At 62.7% G+C, this 14919-nt stretch overlaps 1 protein-coding gene across 2 annotated transcripts in view; it reads right to left on the bottom strand.

Moving 5' to 3' along the window:
• Positions 1-365: 365 nt before the first annotated feature.
• The window catches only part of MMP16 (matrix metallopeptidase 16), a 120830-nt gene continuing 106276 nt past the window's right edge, over positions 366-14919 (bottom strand). For both annotated transcript variants that reach the window (XM_036232744.1, XM_036232745.1), the window contains 4 exons: positions 12337-12475; positions 9182-9332; positions 3864-3979; positions 366-1290 (listed from right to left, as the gene is read on the bottom strand). In XM_036232744.1, coding sequence (XP_036088637.1) covers positions 956-1290; positions 3864-3979; positions 9182-9332; positions 12337-12475 — 741 coding nt within the window. In that variant the 3' untranslated portion in view covers positions 366-955. The remainder of the gene's footprint in view (positions 1291-3863; positions 3980-9181; positions 9333-12336; positions 12476-14919) is intronic.

Genomic DNA, 14919 nt, shown 5'->3' with positions numbered 1-14919 from the left:
GCAAGTAACATCATCTCTGTCATAAATGCATTTCTGTAGTACCGTAAATCACTTAAAAATTACATGGGCTATAGGATATCTGTTTTAAAAACCTGACCTTGAACCTGTGCCTGCTGCCACCGCTGCCCAGGTGGACAGGCCACCAAGGAGCAAGACCGACAGCCTGCGACTCTGAAAGGTGATCTGGCAGTCCTCGCAGGGTCACCGGACGCGCGGCTGATGTGCAGCCGGATGGGACGGCTGCCACTGCCCCTCCTTAGGGACGTAGCGCTTCTCACTCTGCTGCAATGACAGACCCAGGGAAGGCCCGGGCCAGGCCTCACGCAGCTGGGGGCGGGGTCGCCGCACTGCCGCGGCAGGGGCGGGCGGCGCCCACGGGAGCGCGGCTCTGAGCGCGGGGTGGCGGGGCGCGGGGGACGCGGCTGAGAACAGCTGCGGACAACGGAAAACGACGTGTCATTAAGGCTGTTTCCATATTGCAGAGTTGGCCCCTCGGGTGCGGGGCGCGGCCGGCCTCGCGGGGAGCAGGGCGCTTCCCCAGCGGCCAGAGCGCCATCTTCTTTGGAGACGAAGCTGTTTGGGGTCTTCGCACTTTCCTGAAAGGTCAGCTGCGGTCTCTGTGGAACCTTTTCTAATCCGTTTTGCTTCCCCTCCCCAGACGGGGCTGAGCTCGAAGGAGACAGTGCCGTCAACCCGGAAGGAGGCGCCTCTTCTCTCCTCGGGACTCACTCCCGAACACCCGCTGGGCGCTGCACGTGCAGAGGAAAGGCCTGGATGACGAGGAAGGACAAAGGGCCGGGGGCACAGGAGCTGTGCGTGGAGCCCCCACGACCGGCTCCGCTCGGGCGCAGCTCCAGGTCTGAAAGGCCCCCCGGCCCAGGCCGCCACCTGCCCGCCGGGCACCCGCGGAGCAGCGCTCGCCTCCTCTGCGGCCAGCGGGCCCCGCGGGCGGGCGTCACACCCACTCCTGCATGGAGCGCTTGCAGTACAGTATGTGGCGCGGGGCCCCCTTGCGCTTGAACTGCAGCACGGTGTAGACCAGCACCAGCAGGCACAGGGCCAGCGTGCAGGGGATGGCGATGGCGATGGCCTTCACAGTGCTGGCCGTGTTGTCCAGTTTGATGACGATGTCCACGTCGTCCGGCGGGCTGTGTCCTTCCTTGTCCCTGTCCATGGCCCCGTCGCAGCCCATGAAGTCCTTGAGGATGGACCTGGGGAAGCCGGGCTCCACCTTGAGCATCTGGTTGTTGAACTTCCAGTACTCCTTCCCTTTGTAGAAGTACGTGAAGCCTGGCCGGGGGCAGAACACAGGACAGTTGCTGGCGACAGCGGGTCACCCAGGAACCCAGCCCCCCGGGCCGCGCGCGCGAGACCCGACGGGCCACCCGACCCGACAGGCCACACGCATGTGACCCGACCCGACAGGCCACATACACGATTCAGCCCGACAGGCCACCCAACCCGACGGGCCACACAACCCGACCCGACCCAACTCGACGGGCTGCGCACGCGCGGCCTCTGGCCCCTTGCTGTGCACAGGCGAGAGCACTACTCTGAGCCCGCCTGTCGTCCACGCGGACCGGCCGTGAGGCCGCACCTGCTGCTGCCCGCAGCACTGGCCAGGATGTGCCTCTGGGAGGAGGGTCTGCACACCCATCTCCACGGGGATAAGAGCACCACCCCCTGCTCACGGGCTGCATGGCGGCACAGAGCACACCACGTAACGAAGGCCCCCTGTGCGGAGAGACGCTGCTCGCCTTACGGACCAGCCTGGGCGGCCGCGGCTGCCACCGGGGACAGTGCCACACGTTCCCGGAGGCCTCCCTGGGGTCACCTCATGGGACATGGCAGAGCCCCCCCTCGACCAAGCTCGGCCTTGTCACGCGGACAAGAAAGCACAGCGAACCGCAAGTCATGCCCTCCGTGGCGGGTAGCGTGGGGTCTCGTGGCTCCGGGCCGTGGCTCCGGGCCGTGCCCGCTCTGGTCTTCTTTTCTCTCGTTACTTAACTTTCTCATCTACTTAACTTCGTTAACTGTCACCTAGCTGTACTTCACAAAACTTCTCAGGCCATTATCAGCCCTTTCAGAGTAAAGAATTAACGGAGTAGAGTGTGAAGAAGTTCGCAGCTCCATGGGTGGTCCTGCCGCCCGCTCCACGGCGGGAGGCTTGTGCGGGAGGCACGAGGGGACAGCCACAAGGGCGCGTCGCGTTCCAAACCTTCACGGCTGCAGGTCGCGGACGCGGCCACAGCTCAGCAGCTGCACCGCACACACGTGTGCTGCTCTCAGGAGGAGTCCCGGGGCGCTTGCCGTCCTGTTGGGCACCCGTCCAGCATTTGTTCTTCCCGTCCGTGACCCCTTCGTGTCAAGTTTCTTTGTGACGCCGCCACTGACTTAATTCTAGCTTTGAGCTAAAGTTCAAGAGACAAAGAAGAGACAGTTCACTGCCGTAGTCACTGCGCCTGCGCCACACCCCGTGGAAGCCGCGCTGTGCGGGGAACTTAGCAAGTGACAGTCCTTGTGGCCACCGGCCGACCAATCACCTGCTCCATTCAGGCGAGGTGCTGAGGCTCGCAGGTAAGAAGCCACACAGGTCCTGGCGGGAACAGGGTTTAAATCCCCGTCTAGCTGTGGAGCCGGAAGGCGAGTGACGTCCCCAGCTGGGCGCCTTCAGGGACCCGCCTGTGAACAGCGTTCCCTGGGGACGCGGACAGTCTGTGAGAGGTCACTGCCCAAACAAGCCGCAGGCTGGCAGCTCGAGAATTTCAGCCAGAGGAGCCCGTCACTTCGGGTCACTTCGTTTTGGAAGTCACTCTGTTCAGTGCCACAAAACCTGCGGTCGCTTTGAGCTTCGAAGGGCAGTTTTGCCAACAGGGCACCTTGCCGAGTGAAAGGTGTGTCGCTTCGCATGCTTCTGCAGGGAGCTGGGGTCTGATCGCGCTAATGAGACCCAAAGCAACAACTCGACGAGCTTGGAGGAAGCAACGCAGAGGCCCTGCCAAGCCTCGGCACGCTGGAGGGGCCGCGTTGGTGCTGGGATTCAGCGGACTCCAGAGCAGGGGGAGGCGCCGCTTATGCTGCGAGCCGGAAGCCAGCAGCTGGAGCCGGCCGCCTCTGGCTCTTAGTCCCGGCCAATCAGGCTGCCATGCTCCCGCAGGGAGGAAACTGCGCCACCCGAGCCTGAGGTCAGAGCCTGCGTCGTCTGAGTGGGGCTCGGGCGAGGGACCTGCTGCGCGCCGGGGAGCGGCGTCCGGAGCGACGGCAGGGAACGGCCCGGGCCGGCCTGCGGCACACCCCGCGAGGTGGCCGGGCCCTCGCGCCGCGGGGCGGGGACGGGGGCGGGGGCGGAGCACCGGCGCGGGGGCGGAGCACCGGCTCGGCGCGCCCCGCCCTCCTGTCGCCTGCACGCCTTTCCCAGCGAGCTCTGTCACTGTTTTACAAACTTACTCTTTGCTACGTGGAAAGGAAACTAAGTTCCGAATAGAAGGAAACCGTCCGGCCGCTAATCCCCGCGCGAAGGGACGGTCAGGCGGTGCGTCCGCCAGGAGCAGGGGCGGCCACCACTGGGCCGGCCGCCCGCGGGACACCCGGCGGGACCGCACGCCCGAGACGCCTCCCTGCCGGCCGGCGCCCTGGGCCGAAGCGCCCCGCGAGCAGCCGCGGCCCGCCGCCAGGCCTGCGCCCGGCCACTCGGCCAGTTGGCCACGGCTCCCGCCTCGCGCATGTCTGCCTCCCTCACGCGCGTCCCGGTGGCCTGGGTGAGGCGACTTCCACCCCATTTAAAAAGCCACCTCCGCTTTTTCTTAAGAACTAAGTAGACCGAGGTTGGGACGCAGGGAGCCGGGGCCCGCGCACACGCCTACCGTTCTCCTTGTGCACGAAGGCTCCCTGGGGAGAGTCGGGGACGCCCTTCCAGACCGTGATGGGCTTGGGGTAGCCGGGGTCCATGGTCTTCATCTCCTCGCTGTACCGCCAGTACCTGGGGGTGGAGACAAGCACACGCGTGGGCGGCCGCCCTGCCGCTCGGAGGCGCCGCGCCAGGCACCTCCGGCCGTTCCCGGCGGCTACGCTGCTGCGCATTCGGCTGCCGCAAGTAATGAACAGCGCCAGCACCTCTGTGGTTCAGAAGGGCAGCGTCAGCCTCTTCTCTTGAATCTTACGTAGGAAGCAGAACCCTTTTTTGAAAGAACCTCGAACAGAATCTTACTGATTCGTTCACCTACCGAGCATCGCTGTGCCCCCGGCATTAATGCAGGTGCCAGGCGTAGGACCTGGAAGAGCACCCGGGCCCTCGTCAGCCCCGTGTTTCAGGATGTGTAGGGCTTATGGGCAAAGCCCCAACGGCGCAACAAATGCATGCCATGCGCGGGGGGCGCGTGACCTGCAGGGAGCCACGGGCTGGGACCAGCCGTTCGACCTGCGGGCGGGGAGCCTCTGACGCGCTGCCTCTGAGCAGGGAGCGGGGTGGGGGCAACTCAGGGCACCTCGGGGAGCGAGCGCCCTGAGAGCACCGCGTGCGCGCTGAGCCCGCAGCAGGCGCTGGCCGGAGCGTCCGCGGTGCAGCCGGGCGACCGGACGCGAGGAAGGAACAGCGCCCAAGGTCAGAGTGGAACCGGCATCGCAGACCAGACCGGCCCTGGCGCCAGAGCAAACCCGCGGGCGCCCCTGAGAGCCGTGACGCCACCGCCACCAGGTCACCGCCACCAGGTCACCGCCACCAGGTCACTGCCACCGCCACTGTCACCATCAATGTCACCATCACCGCCACCAGGTCACTGTCACCACCACCGTCACCATCACCGCCAATCGCCGCCACCCCCGGCTTCGAGAGGCGGGGCTTCAGGCTGTGGCTGAGCGCGGAAGGAGCTCAGTGCTGCTGCTGTGGCTTAGATGGCCGGAGGCGGAGCAGGGGCACCGGGCAGGAGGTCGCCGTGGCGACCCCCGGGCTCGAGCGTGGGCGGCCGGGGTGGTGGTGGTTCGAGGGCTGCAGACACCCAGGCGCCTGACCCGAGCGCAGGGCCGAGCGCAGGGCGAGAGAACGGGGCGGAGTTCGACTCGCGCGCGGCCGCCAGGGGAGGCGGCGGGGCCGCCGGGCGGGGTGACCCATGCGTCTGGAGCAGTCCTGCGACTCGAGATGCCGCCCAGCTGGCGTGGAGCCGGGGACTGTCGGCCTCGGGCGGGTCTTGACTGGAGCCCCGGCGTACAGAGGGGAAACAGAGGCGAGGCTGCCGAGGGTGGGGTGCGGAGCCGCCCCGCACGGGCGGCCCTCGGCCACGCCCACAGAGCTGCCGGCCCCCAGGGGACCCCTCGTTAGTGTCCGCGCGCTCTCAGAATCAAACAGGTCGTGTCTAGAACGTTCTGAAGGGCTGAAACAACCGGGGTAACCCATGGCAGTTCGCAGCGACGTCGCCCACCTCGGGGCTGGCGGGGGGCCCCGGACTCCGTGCGGCGGCCATCGCCGGCCCCGCCTGGGGGGTTCGCGGAGGACGGCGACCGGCTGGCGGAGTCGATACCATTTGTCTGATTTGACAGCCTCTATTCTCCTCTCTGTGTAGAACAAACATGTTTTCCAAATTCATTTATTTGAAAAACCACCTTTTTCCCGCGCGTCTGCACCATCTGCTGGCGTGTGGCCAACGCGCCTCGGGAAGCAGCGCCCGTCGCGCGTTTCCCCTCGGGCGTTTGCCTGTGATCGGAGAGAGATTTTCCAGGTCCTTCCGGACAGTCTCCTGGTCTGGACCCGTGGAGAGCCTCGGCTGAGAGGAGGGTTCACTGTGGGGTCCCCGAAACCTCACACGCAAACTCAACGTCGGTGCGTCTGCTGTCCGCAGCGTCACGGCAAGGAGAGACGGGTGGCTTCGGAAACGTCCTAGGGAGTTGGCCACAGGCACTTGTCAATGAGCCCTGTCACCCGGGCCCGGCGGGGAGGCCAGGTGAAGTTTCTGGAGACGTGAGGGGACCTCGTGGGGTCTGTCCGCGGAGGACAGGTAGGCGGGCCATCGGGCTGGTCCTCCCGATCCCGACCTGTGGTTTCTGTGGCGGCCCCTTCACGGGGGCACCTGCCAGGGCGCCCTGTCTTTGAAAACACCTTCAGGTTTCAGAGGTGCAGCGCAGACTGGAGTTTGTGCAAGGAGCTAGGACAAGCCTGTGAGATGCTGGGAGCCGATCAGAAACGCAGCCTTTTAGAGCGAAACGCCGAGCGGACCAGCATGTGGCCGAGAAGCAGCGTGCGCCAGGAGCCGCGGGCGAGGGCCCAGGGCGGAGGTCCAGCGGCGCGGAGACGGTGGCGCTGGACACCCCCGGGGCCCGCCGGGCGCCCCCGCAGAGGCTCATCTCGCTGGGCAGCGGCCTCCGCTCCCAGCCCCGGGCCTCTGAGCCGCCCGCTCCCGAAGGCCGTGAGGGAGAAGTCGGGGAACCGGGAAGGACAGATACACGTTCAGTGTCCGCTCTCCAAAGGACGCGTGGAAAGTCACGGAACGGGCAAGCCGGTGAGCGCGTGCGCACACGGCGTTGGCGAACGACAGCCCCCTGGCTCCTCGCGCGGGGTGACGGCCGCTGCGGTGGCCGAGTCTGAGGCGGGTGCTGTGTCGTCTCTCTGAAGTTTCAATCCAGCATGATGGGCTGATACACGTTTGACTTCGGAGTTACATAATTACACGAATATGAAGTAATCTGTTTACAAATGCCCATAACTCATAACATCTCATGTAAGAGCACACACACGAAAACTAATTGAATCCTGTTTTAAAGTTTTTTTTTAAATCTATAAAAGCAGTTATTTAAATAGAACTTAAAATCAAAGTATTACTTCTAAGTATTTTATTGTATTTTACATGCAGCTTCTCAAGTAGGAGATAAATGAACTAAAAGTCTTTTTCCCATTTACTAAAGTCTTTATTCTGTTATAAATTTTGTATCTACTCTTCATTGATTTCACTGACTTCAGATAGCCTACAGGTCATTTCTACACTTAAATTTTTCAGTAGGTACTAAATTTCTAGAATGGAAACATTCTGAAAAGTCATACTTGCATGAGTCAAAAAAACGGCTATTTGGTCATGAAGTGGTCCTCATCACCGTCTGGAAACCCTGGTGAGAACCGTCGGGGAGCTGAGCCCTCGCATTCTGCCCCACGGGCGTTAACTGTCCTGCGCATCTTCTCCACCTTGGGTTCCCGCCCTCTGTGCCAAAAACCACCAACCAACCAGCCAGCCGCACAGCTCGGGACCACACCGGGTCCTGAAAGGGGACACTGGAGCCATTAGAGCAGCTGGGGTCGAGGGCCGCGTCCCGGAGGGCCGTCACCTTGGAGACCCGGCTCCGAGTCTGCAGACCGAACTCCGTGAGCGGCCACCAGGCTGTCACTCCCTGTCAGCTTCTTTCCTCTCTACCGCACTCCCGTCTCCCCGGAGAGCATGTGCTTTGGGGGCGGTAAGTAATATCTTCCACTTTTAAAAAAAAAACTTTTCTTTGATAGACCTTTTTTGTTTTGTGGTTTAGTAAGAAATATTTAGCAAAATCTTAGCTTCATGACAGTGGATTAAAGTCTGCATGTATTCAAAATTGAAATGTAGAAAGTAAGTCATAGAATAAATTTAAAAGTCTACGTTCTAATCTACGGAGGCAAATGATAAGATCTTTCTGTTTCAAAGACAAAGCTCAGTATTTGAAATCATCTGCAATCAAAAATTACAAATTGCAAAATAAATCATGTTTCTATACTTACTTTCTGTTCTCCTGACATTTCATAGGGTTATGTTACATCAGGAGTGTAAGGGAGACTCAGTGCAAACTTGCCGGACATTCAGGACTGTTATTTGCATGTGTGTTAATATGTGTGTGCGCGTACTTTAAATTTATGTGTAAATGGCACACTCAGGTCCTTCTCTATACCAACAAGGCTACTTATGAGTGTCACATTTGGACGCAGCTGGTAATAGTGTAATTAAAATTAGATGTTTCATTTTCATTACTTTTTAAGCCAAATATTAATTGGAATTTATAAAAATAAAGCCTTCGACTTACATTTTACATGTAATGTATCTCAAAGTGGGCAGGGGTGGGGCCACGTGTGCCCCGGAGCTACTGCAAGCCAGAGATCAACATCCACCTGATGTTTACGATGCACCCGGTGACCGCCCCACACGGTCACTGTCCCCGCCCGCACGCGGTGACCGCCCCACACGGTCACTGTCCCCGCCCGCGCCCGCGACCGCCCCCGCACGGTCCAATGTCCCCGCAAGCGCCCCGGCGACCGCCCCGCACGGTCAATGTCCCCGGCAAGCGCCCGGCGACCGCCCCGCACGGTCACTGTCCCGCCCAGCGCCGGCACCGCCCGCACGGTCACTGTCCCCGCCCGCGCCAGGCGACAGCCCCAGCACGGTCACTGTCCCCGACCGCGCCGGCGACCGCCCCGACACGGTCACTGTCCCCGCCCGCCGACCCGGTGACCGCCCCGCCCACGGTCACTGTCCCCGCCCCAGCGCCGGTGACCGCCCCGCACGGTCACTGTCCCGCCCGCACACAGGTGACCGCCCCGCACGGTCACTGTCCCCGCCCCGCCCCGACGCACCCCACACGGTCACTGTCCACGCCCGCGCCCGGTGACCGCCCGCCACGGTCACTGTCCCCGCCCGCAACCGGTGGACCGCCCCACACGGTCACTGTCCCCGCCCGCACCGGTGACCGCCCCGCACGGTCGCTGTCCCCGCCCGCGCCCGGTGACCGCCCCGCACGGTCACTGTCCCCGCCCGCACCCGGTGACCGCCCCCGCCACGGTACACTGTCCCCGCAAGCCACAGGTGAACAACACAGCCACGGTCACTGTCCCCGCCCGCACCCGGTGACCAACCCGCTACGGTCACGTCCCGCCCGCGCCACGGTGGACAACACGCACGGTCACTGTCCCCGCCCGCACGCGGTGACCGCCCCACACGGTCACTGTCCCCGCCCGCACGCGGTGACCGCCCCGCACGGTCACTGTCCCCGCCCGCGCCCGGTGACCGCCCCGCACGGTCGCTGTCCCCGCCCGCGCCCGGTGACCGCCCCGCACGGTCGCTGTCCCCGCCCGCGCCCGGTGACCGCCCCGCACGGTCGCTGTCCCCGCCCGCGCCCGGTGACCGCCCCGCACGGTCACTGTCCCCGCCCGCACCCGGTGACCGCCCCCATGCAGCACACTGACCGGTCCCCCTTGAAGAAGTAGGTCTTCCCGACGTCCTCCCACCAGATGGCCGAGTCGATGCCGTGCGGGGGGACCCCGCTCCCGAGCGTCACCAGGTCGTGGGGGTACCCAGGCTGGAGGGTCGTGTCCTTGAACACCCAGTATTTGTTACCTGGAAGACACAAGACCAGACGCGGGACAGCAGTTTAAGCCGGCAGCCGGACGCATTCACAGTGGCTTTTCGCGGAATCCGGGAGGAGCGGCAGCAGGTGCAGCTGGGACGCGGCCGTGGAGTCACTTCCCGGGGGGTCCGGTGGGCAGCTGCTCAGTGGTTGGGGACTTGCTGAGGCGGGAAGAGGCCTGTGACCCGCAGGAGGAACCAGCCCCGCACCCGGGCGGAGGGGCCCTCGAGGGCGGGCGCCGCTGGACGCCCTCCCCGCCGCGCTGGTTCTGACTCCACTGTCCCCCACTGCCCCCCGCCCCCGCCTGCAAAGCCACCCCGTTTGCCCCAACTCCAGCTGTCAGGCCGTCGTTCTTCCCAAGGCAGGTCACGGACGGAGGGTTTTCATTCTACCCTCGTCCGAATGGCTGGAGCATGGACAACGCCGGGAAGAAGACAGACTTCTGTGAGTTCCAGTGTCGTCCGGAAACTCCCCACGGACAGCACCTCGTCGAGCCCCGCGGCCCACCCCACCACGGACCCCGGCAGCCCCTGGCGGCCTCCGGCCATCTCCCCCGGAGTGGCCAATGCCTCCCAGTGAATGGCGGGCTGTCCACCCTCAGGTGAGTCAACGCTGAACATTGCATTAGTCTCAGGAGCACAGCGCGATACTTGGGACTTGGACGCGCTGCAAAAGCGAGATCAGTGTGGCTGGCATCGTCCCCGCCCGGAGGGACAGTCTCATTCCTCATGGTGGGAACGAAGATCGCGTCTCAGCGGCTTTCCAGGATGCCAACGGGGCCGACTAGAGGCGCCGGGCCGCGCCCACGCCCGGGACGCCCACTTAATGCGAGTCCGCACTTGGCCCCCGCCCGCTGTGGCCAGCGCCAGCCTGTCCTCTAGCTCCTGCCCGCCTCGTGCGTTTCGAGTTTTAGGTGGCGCACGTACGTGAACTCCTGAGACATTATTTCACTCAGCGTAACACTCTCGAGGTCCACCCGAACGGTCACGGCGCGGGTCGTCCTCGTGCGGCCGAGACACGTTCCGCTGCGCACGACCCCCCCTCCCCCCGCCCACTGGTCGCCTGCGACTCCCGCGCGGCCCGATGCTGTGCTGAGCACGGCCTAGACGCCTTTTTGAGTTAGCGTCTGGGTTTCTTTGGACAGACGCCCAGAGGTGGGACTGCTGGGTCATGGGACAGCTCTGCCGTTAGCTTTTTGAGGACCCTCCACACCACTGCCCACAGTGGCTGCCCCAACTGGCAACCCACCCACAGCCCACGAGGGCCCTTTGCACAAGGGATGTTCACACCAGCTCGGCTGACAGGTCTGGCCGGCTCAGCGGGTGACGTGCGAGAAAAGAGAAGGGTTACAGCTCTTCCAGGAAATGCCTGTTACTGTATCAAAGCTCATTTGTTTTAAATGTGTCTTGGAAACACTTCTCTACACTGTCGGTCAGGTGTTTTCGGAAAAAAGCAGGGAGAAACACTCAGCCTTTCACTGTAGAACTCTATTCGTGGTTTTTTTGTTTTGTTTTGTTTTGTTTTGTTTTAATGTAGTTATAGTCTCCTTTTAAAAACGAAGCAAAACACAAAACTCATCAGCAAACATTTGCTGTTAAGGTGCATGATGAGATCCCAGCAGTTAATTGTACACAAAAAATTGAGAAAACATCTTGCCTGCTGAGTATTCGTGGCATAGAATTCAAGAAAATGACAATGATTATGAGTTATACACTTAATTCTCAAGTATTTGTTCAGGAAAAACAATGACCCAGCTCCTTTTATGTGCTGATGCACCAAGGTTTTCACCCACGAATCCCGAAGTGACTTCGTCTCTATGTTTTAGATTTTGAGCATGTGAGAGTCATAACCAAATATTTTTTCTTTCTTTTTTTCTTTCTTTCTCTTTTTACATAGGGAAGTTGGATTTTTAAGCACCTTCCATGAGACGGCCTGGTCCTCGGGGAAGATGCTGCCTGTGTGGCCGAGGACAGGCGTTTACCGGACTCCGCAGGAGGCTGACGCTTTCTGGACCCGGCGGAAGAATGGGCCCAGTGGACACCGCACTTGACAGGATGCAGAGGGAAATGCATTCTGTCGTGGAAATCAGCGTTTTGCGTACTTTGCCTAACGTTTGGTTGTTTGCGGTGGGAAGATAAATCTGATCCATGTTATTACATTTTGGCTGGAGACAGAGACAGGCTGGGGGGCTGCTGCCCGGCTCCAGGAGCCCAGGTGCCACCCCCGCCCCGGGGACTGGCTGAGGACAGCGTGACCCGCAGGCAACGCTCCGCGTACTCAGCAGCCCGGTCCTCGCTGTGAGTGCGGCTCCCCGAGCCCCACACGCCCGTCCTGCCTGCTCTGGGATCAGCAGCCCCCAGTGCTGCCCACGGCCCCGACCTCCCTCCCCGGGGGCGTGCCCAGTGGCCCTCCACCCAGGGGAGCACGTACCCCGGCCCCCCGCCCTGTGCCCAGCCGCTCGGCCCCCAGACGCAGCTGGGGCATGCCCCGCGCACGGTCCGGCCGCCCTGCAGCCCGGCGGGCTCCCCTCAGCTCCCGCGGGCTGCGGACTCGTCGCCGAGCGCCTGCGAGTGTGCAGGACGGCGAGCCTGGAGCCGCCCGAGGTCACGAGGTGGCCTGCCTTCCACATGCCAGGCGAGCTGCTGACCCGTCGCTCCGGGAAACGACGAGCTCAGGACGCCTGGGGAGAGCAGGGAACTGGGCGCTGCTTCCTGCCACAGAGCAGCTCCTGTCACCGCCTGGACACGCACCGCCCCGACCAGGGGAAGTCGGAGAGACGGCGCGGCCCCCGCCGCAAGGCCTGGAAACGCCGCGCGGGCGCCTCGCTTAGTGGGGAGCGGCCTGCAAGCCACTCCCTGACTCATTCACGTCACTTTCTTGGGTACTTTTAAGCGAAATATAAAAATTCTATGCAACCTCAACGACTCCTAAGTTTGACTGAGACGTGAGCTGCCAAACGAGAAGCCACCCTCCGTGAAGGCGCCGCGGCCTCACCTTTGAAGAAGACGAAGTTGCCATCGCTGTTCTCGTAGACGGCGTCGATGCCGGGCGGCAGGCCCCGCCAGAAGTACGTGATCTGCATGGGGTAGCCGTCCATCACCCGGTTGTTCCTGACGCGCCAGAACCACTGGTCCTGCGGAGCGAGCAGAGGGCGTCTCAGCCGCGTCCCCGTCGCCGCCCGCGGCGTGACAGGACACGGCTTCCCGCAGGGCCCCGAACAACGCGGCTGCCCAGAAACCCTGAAAACGCGCCCCGCGCGGCATGCACCGCGCCCGGACCCCTGCCGCCCGCTCGCCAGGACCCGAGCGCGGCCGGGCACAGGCGGGCACCTCGGGGCCTGGCACATGGCCAGACCCCACGCCGTCCCGCAGAATCACGGCCGAGTCCTCGGTCACCCTCCCGGGGTCCCAGTGGGGCGGGGTTAGATGGTCACCCCAAACGAACAGTCACCTCAAAATAAAACCATGGGAGTGGACTCCAGCCTGCACACTGCCCTCCGCCGGTCACAGCAGAGGCCGCTTTAGACAGAAGTGTCTCCTCTGAGCCAGTGAATAACCCTGACTTGCCCAGAGCAGGTGTTTGTAAATGCTGCTGAATTAACAGTTAGCCGACCCACAAAAAAAAAAAAAAGATGCATCTAATGATATTAAATTGGTTGCTAGTGAAAATTTCCGAATAATGTAGAGACTACTGAAAGTGCTTTAATATTAGAAAAACTAGGTATATTTCAAAATTAGTTTCCAATAAATCTGAATTTGGCATTTGACTTTACCCCGGCCCTTGTTACCCACGTCGGTGCCACGCCGGCTCGGGGCCCCCGCGGCACAGGCCGCCGCGCACCACGGGGCGCTGGCTCGGGGCCCCCACCCTGCCGTCTCCACGCAGACGTCAGTGAGTGACTCGCTGGACGGCCTCCCAGGCCCCTGGTGCAAACAGGCTCGCCTCAGCTGCTCACACACCCACGCTCTACTGAGGACTCTTGGATTTCAGGTGGCATGGTGAAAATGAACCTTTTCGCGTTTAAATCGTTCCGAGCGGCACAGTCGGGGGCCCCTGAGGAGGGGCACTGCCCCTGCTGTCAGCGCCGTCTCTCCACTAACCTCCGCCACCCACACAGGAAGCAGGAAGTCGCTTAGTCAGCGGCTGTGATGTCACGTCCTGTCTCTGCTGCTCCTAACAGATGTCGCCGTGGTGGAGAGCATCGGTGCACGACCACAAGCTCACAGCTGACTCACGGTGGGACGGCTGTGCGGAGGGACTCTGGGGACCTGGCTTTGAAGACGTGGTTGTTAGTGTTAAGGTTAGTTTGAAACTGGTCGCCCCAGCTTTCCCGTTCACAGTTCTGCTCAGGTGGTCTTGTCCCTCTTCAGACTTCGGCGTGAGCTGGTCTGGCCCAACGTCGTCTTCCATCATTAACCGTCTGCTGAAGGTGTTCCTGGCGCCGGGCGGCCCGAAGCAGACGTTCTGATCCACACGCAGCGCACATCTGACCTGACCTTAGGATGCAAAGCTCCTCATGACAAGATCGATCCAGGAAAACATAGATGGGCATGTACGCCTAGTCTGTGAGCACGTGACATCCTGATAACTCAGAAGAAAAACAGGCTTTTTATCGAGCCGAAACGAGGGCTTTTAACTGGTTGTGAAAATCACGCCCATCTCCACATAAAATATTCTTAAATCGTTGTGACATAGATCCTAAGACGCTACGTGCACACGCGCAGGTGCCCACCGGCTTCTGGTGAGGAAAACCGGCTGAGACCGTGTGGAATGAGGAGCTGCAGAGGGGGTGCGGGGGGGCGCGGGGGGCGCGGGGGCAGAAGCCACACGCTGACCAGCAGTGGCTCCGTTTCCGACCTGAAGGAAATGTGTCCTTTACAATAAAAGCCAGGCTCCTGCCGAACGGCGTGCAGGGCTGTCTGGCTCACGGCGCACAGGGCAGTGCAGCCAGGTCACCAACCGCCCACCAGAGCCCTGCGGCCGCTCCCGTCTGACCCCCGCGGCCGCCCTGCCCGGCCCCGTGTCGGGAGACGGCACAGCCCGGGAGCCACAGAGACACGTGGGCGACTCTTCTCCTCGGCCGGACGCAGGGGCCGGCGTGTGTCCCCGGGCCCCTCCGCGGCCCCTACACCCACACCCCGGGAGGGGACATCGCATTGCCATCCTTTGCAGGCTCCCTCAGGCCTCACTCCTCCAGGGACCTTCGTGTCTCTGCTTCCCAAAGGCTCGTCCTGCCCTTCAGGTGACCCTGCGCCGATCCCCACGGCACCCCGCCCGCAGCGTCCTGCGGGACCAGGCGGGTGACTCGGCCATGCTGCGGGGGGGGGGGGGGCGCGTGGCTCCCCTCCCGTCAGCTGCTCTGTGCCCGGGCGCTCCGCACGCACGGAGGCTGCGCTGGGGCTGGAGACTGGCGTCCCCCGCTGCAGGGCAGCTCCGAGCGGACGCGCAGGCCCCGGGGAGGCGTCTGGCAGGGACCGCGCGCCCCACCCGCTCGTCGGGCGGGAGGCCCGTGGGGACCTGGCGGTGCCGAGGGACAGGGGTGGAGCAGGGGACACGTCCCCGGATCCCACAGCGCGA

This window comes from Rousettus aegyptiacus, unplaced genomic scaffold, assembly GCF_014176215.1.
Source record: "Rousettus aegyptiacus isolate mRouAeg1 unplaced genomic scaffold, mRouAeg1.p scaffold_m13_p_15, whole genome shotgun sequence".
NCBI lineage: Eukaryota > Metazoa > Chordata > Mammalia > Chiroptera > Pteropodidae > Rousettus > Rousettus aegyptiacus.
Note: the sequence above shows the minus strand (reverse complement) of the source record. Positions and strands in the feature narration are given on the sequence as shown.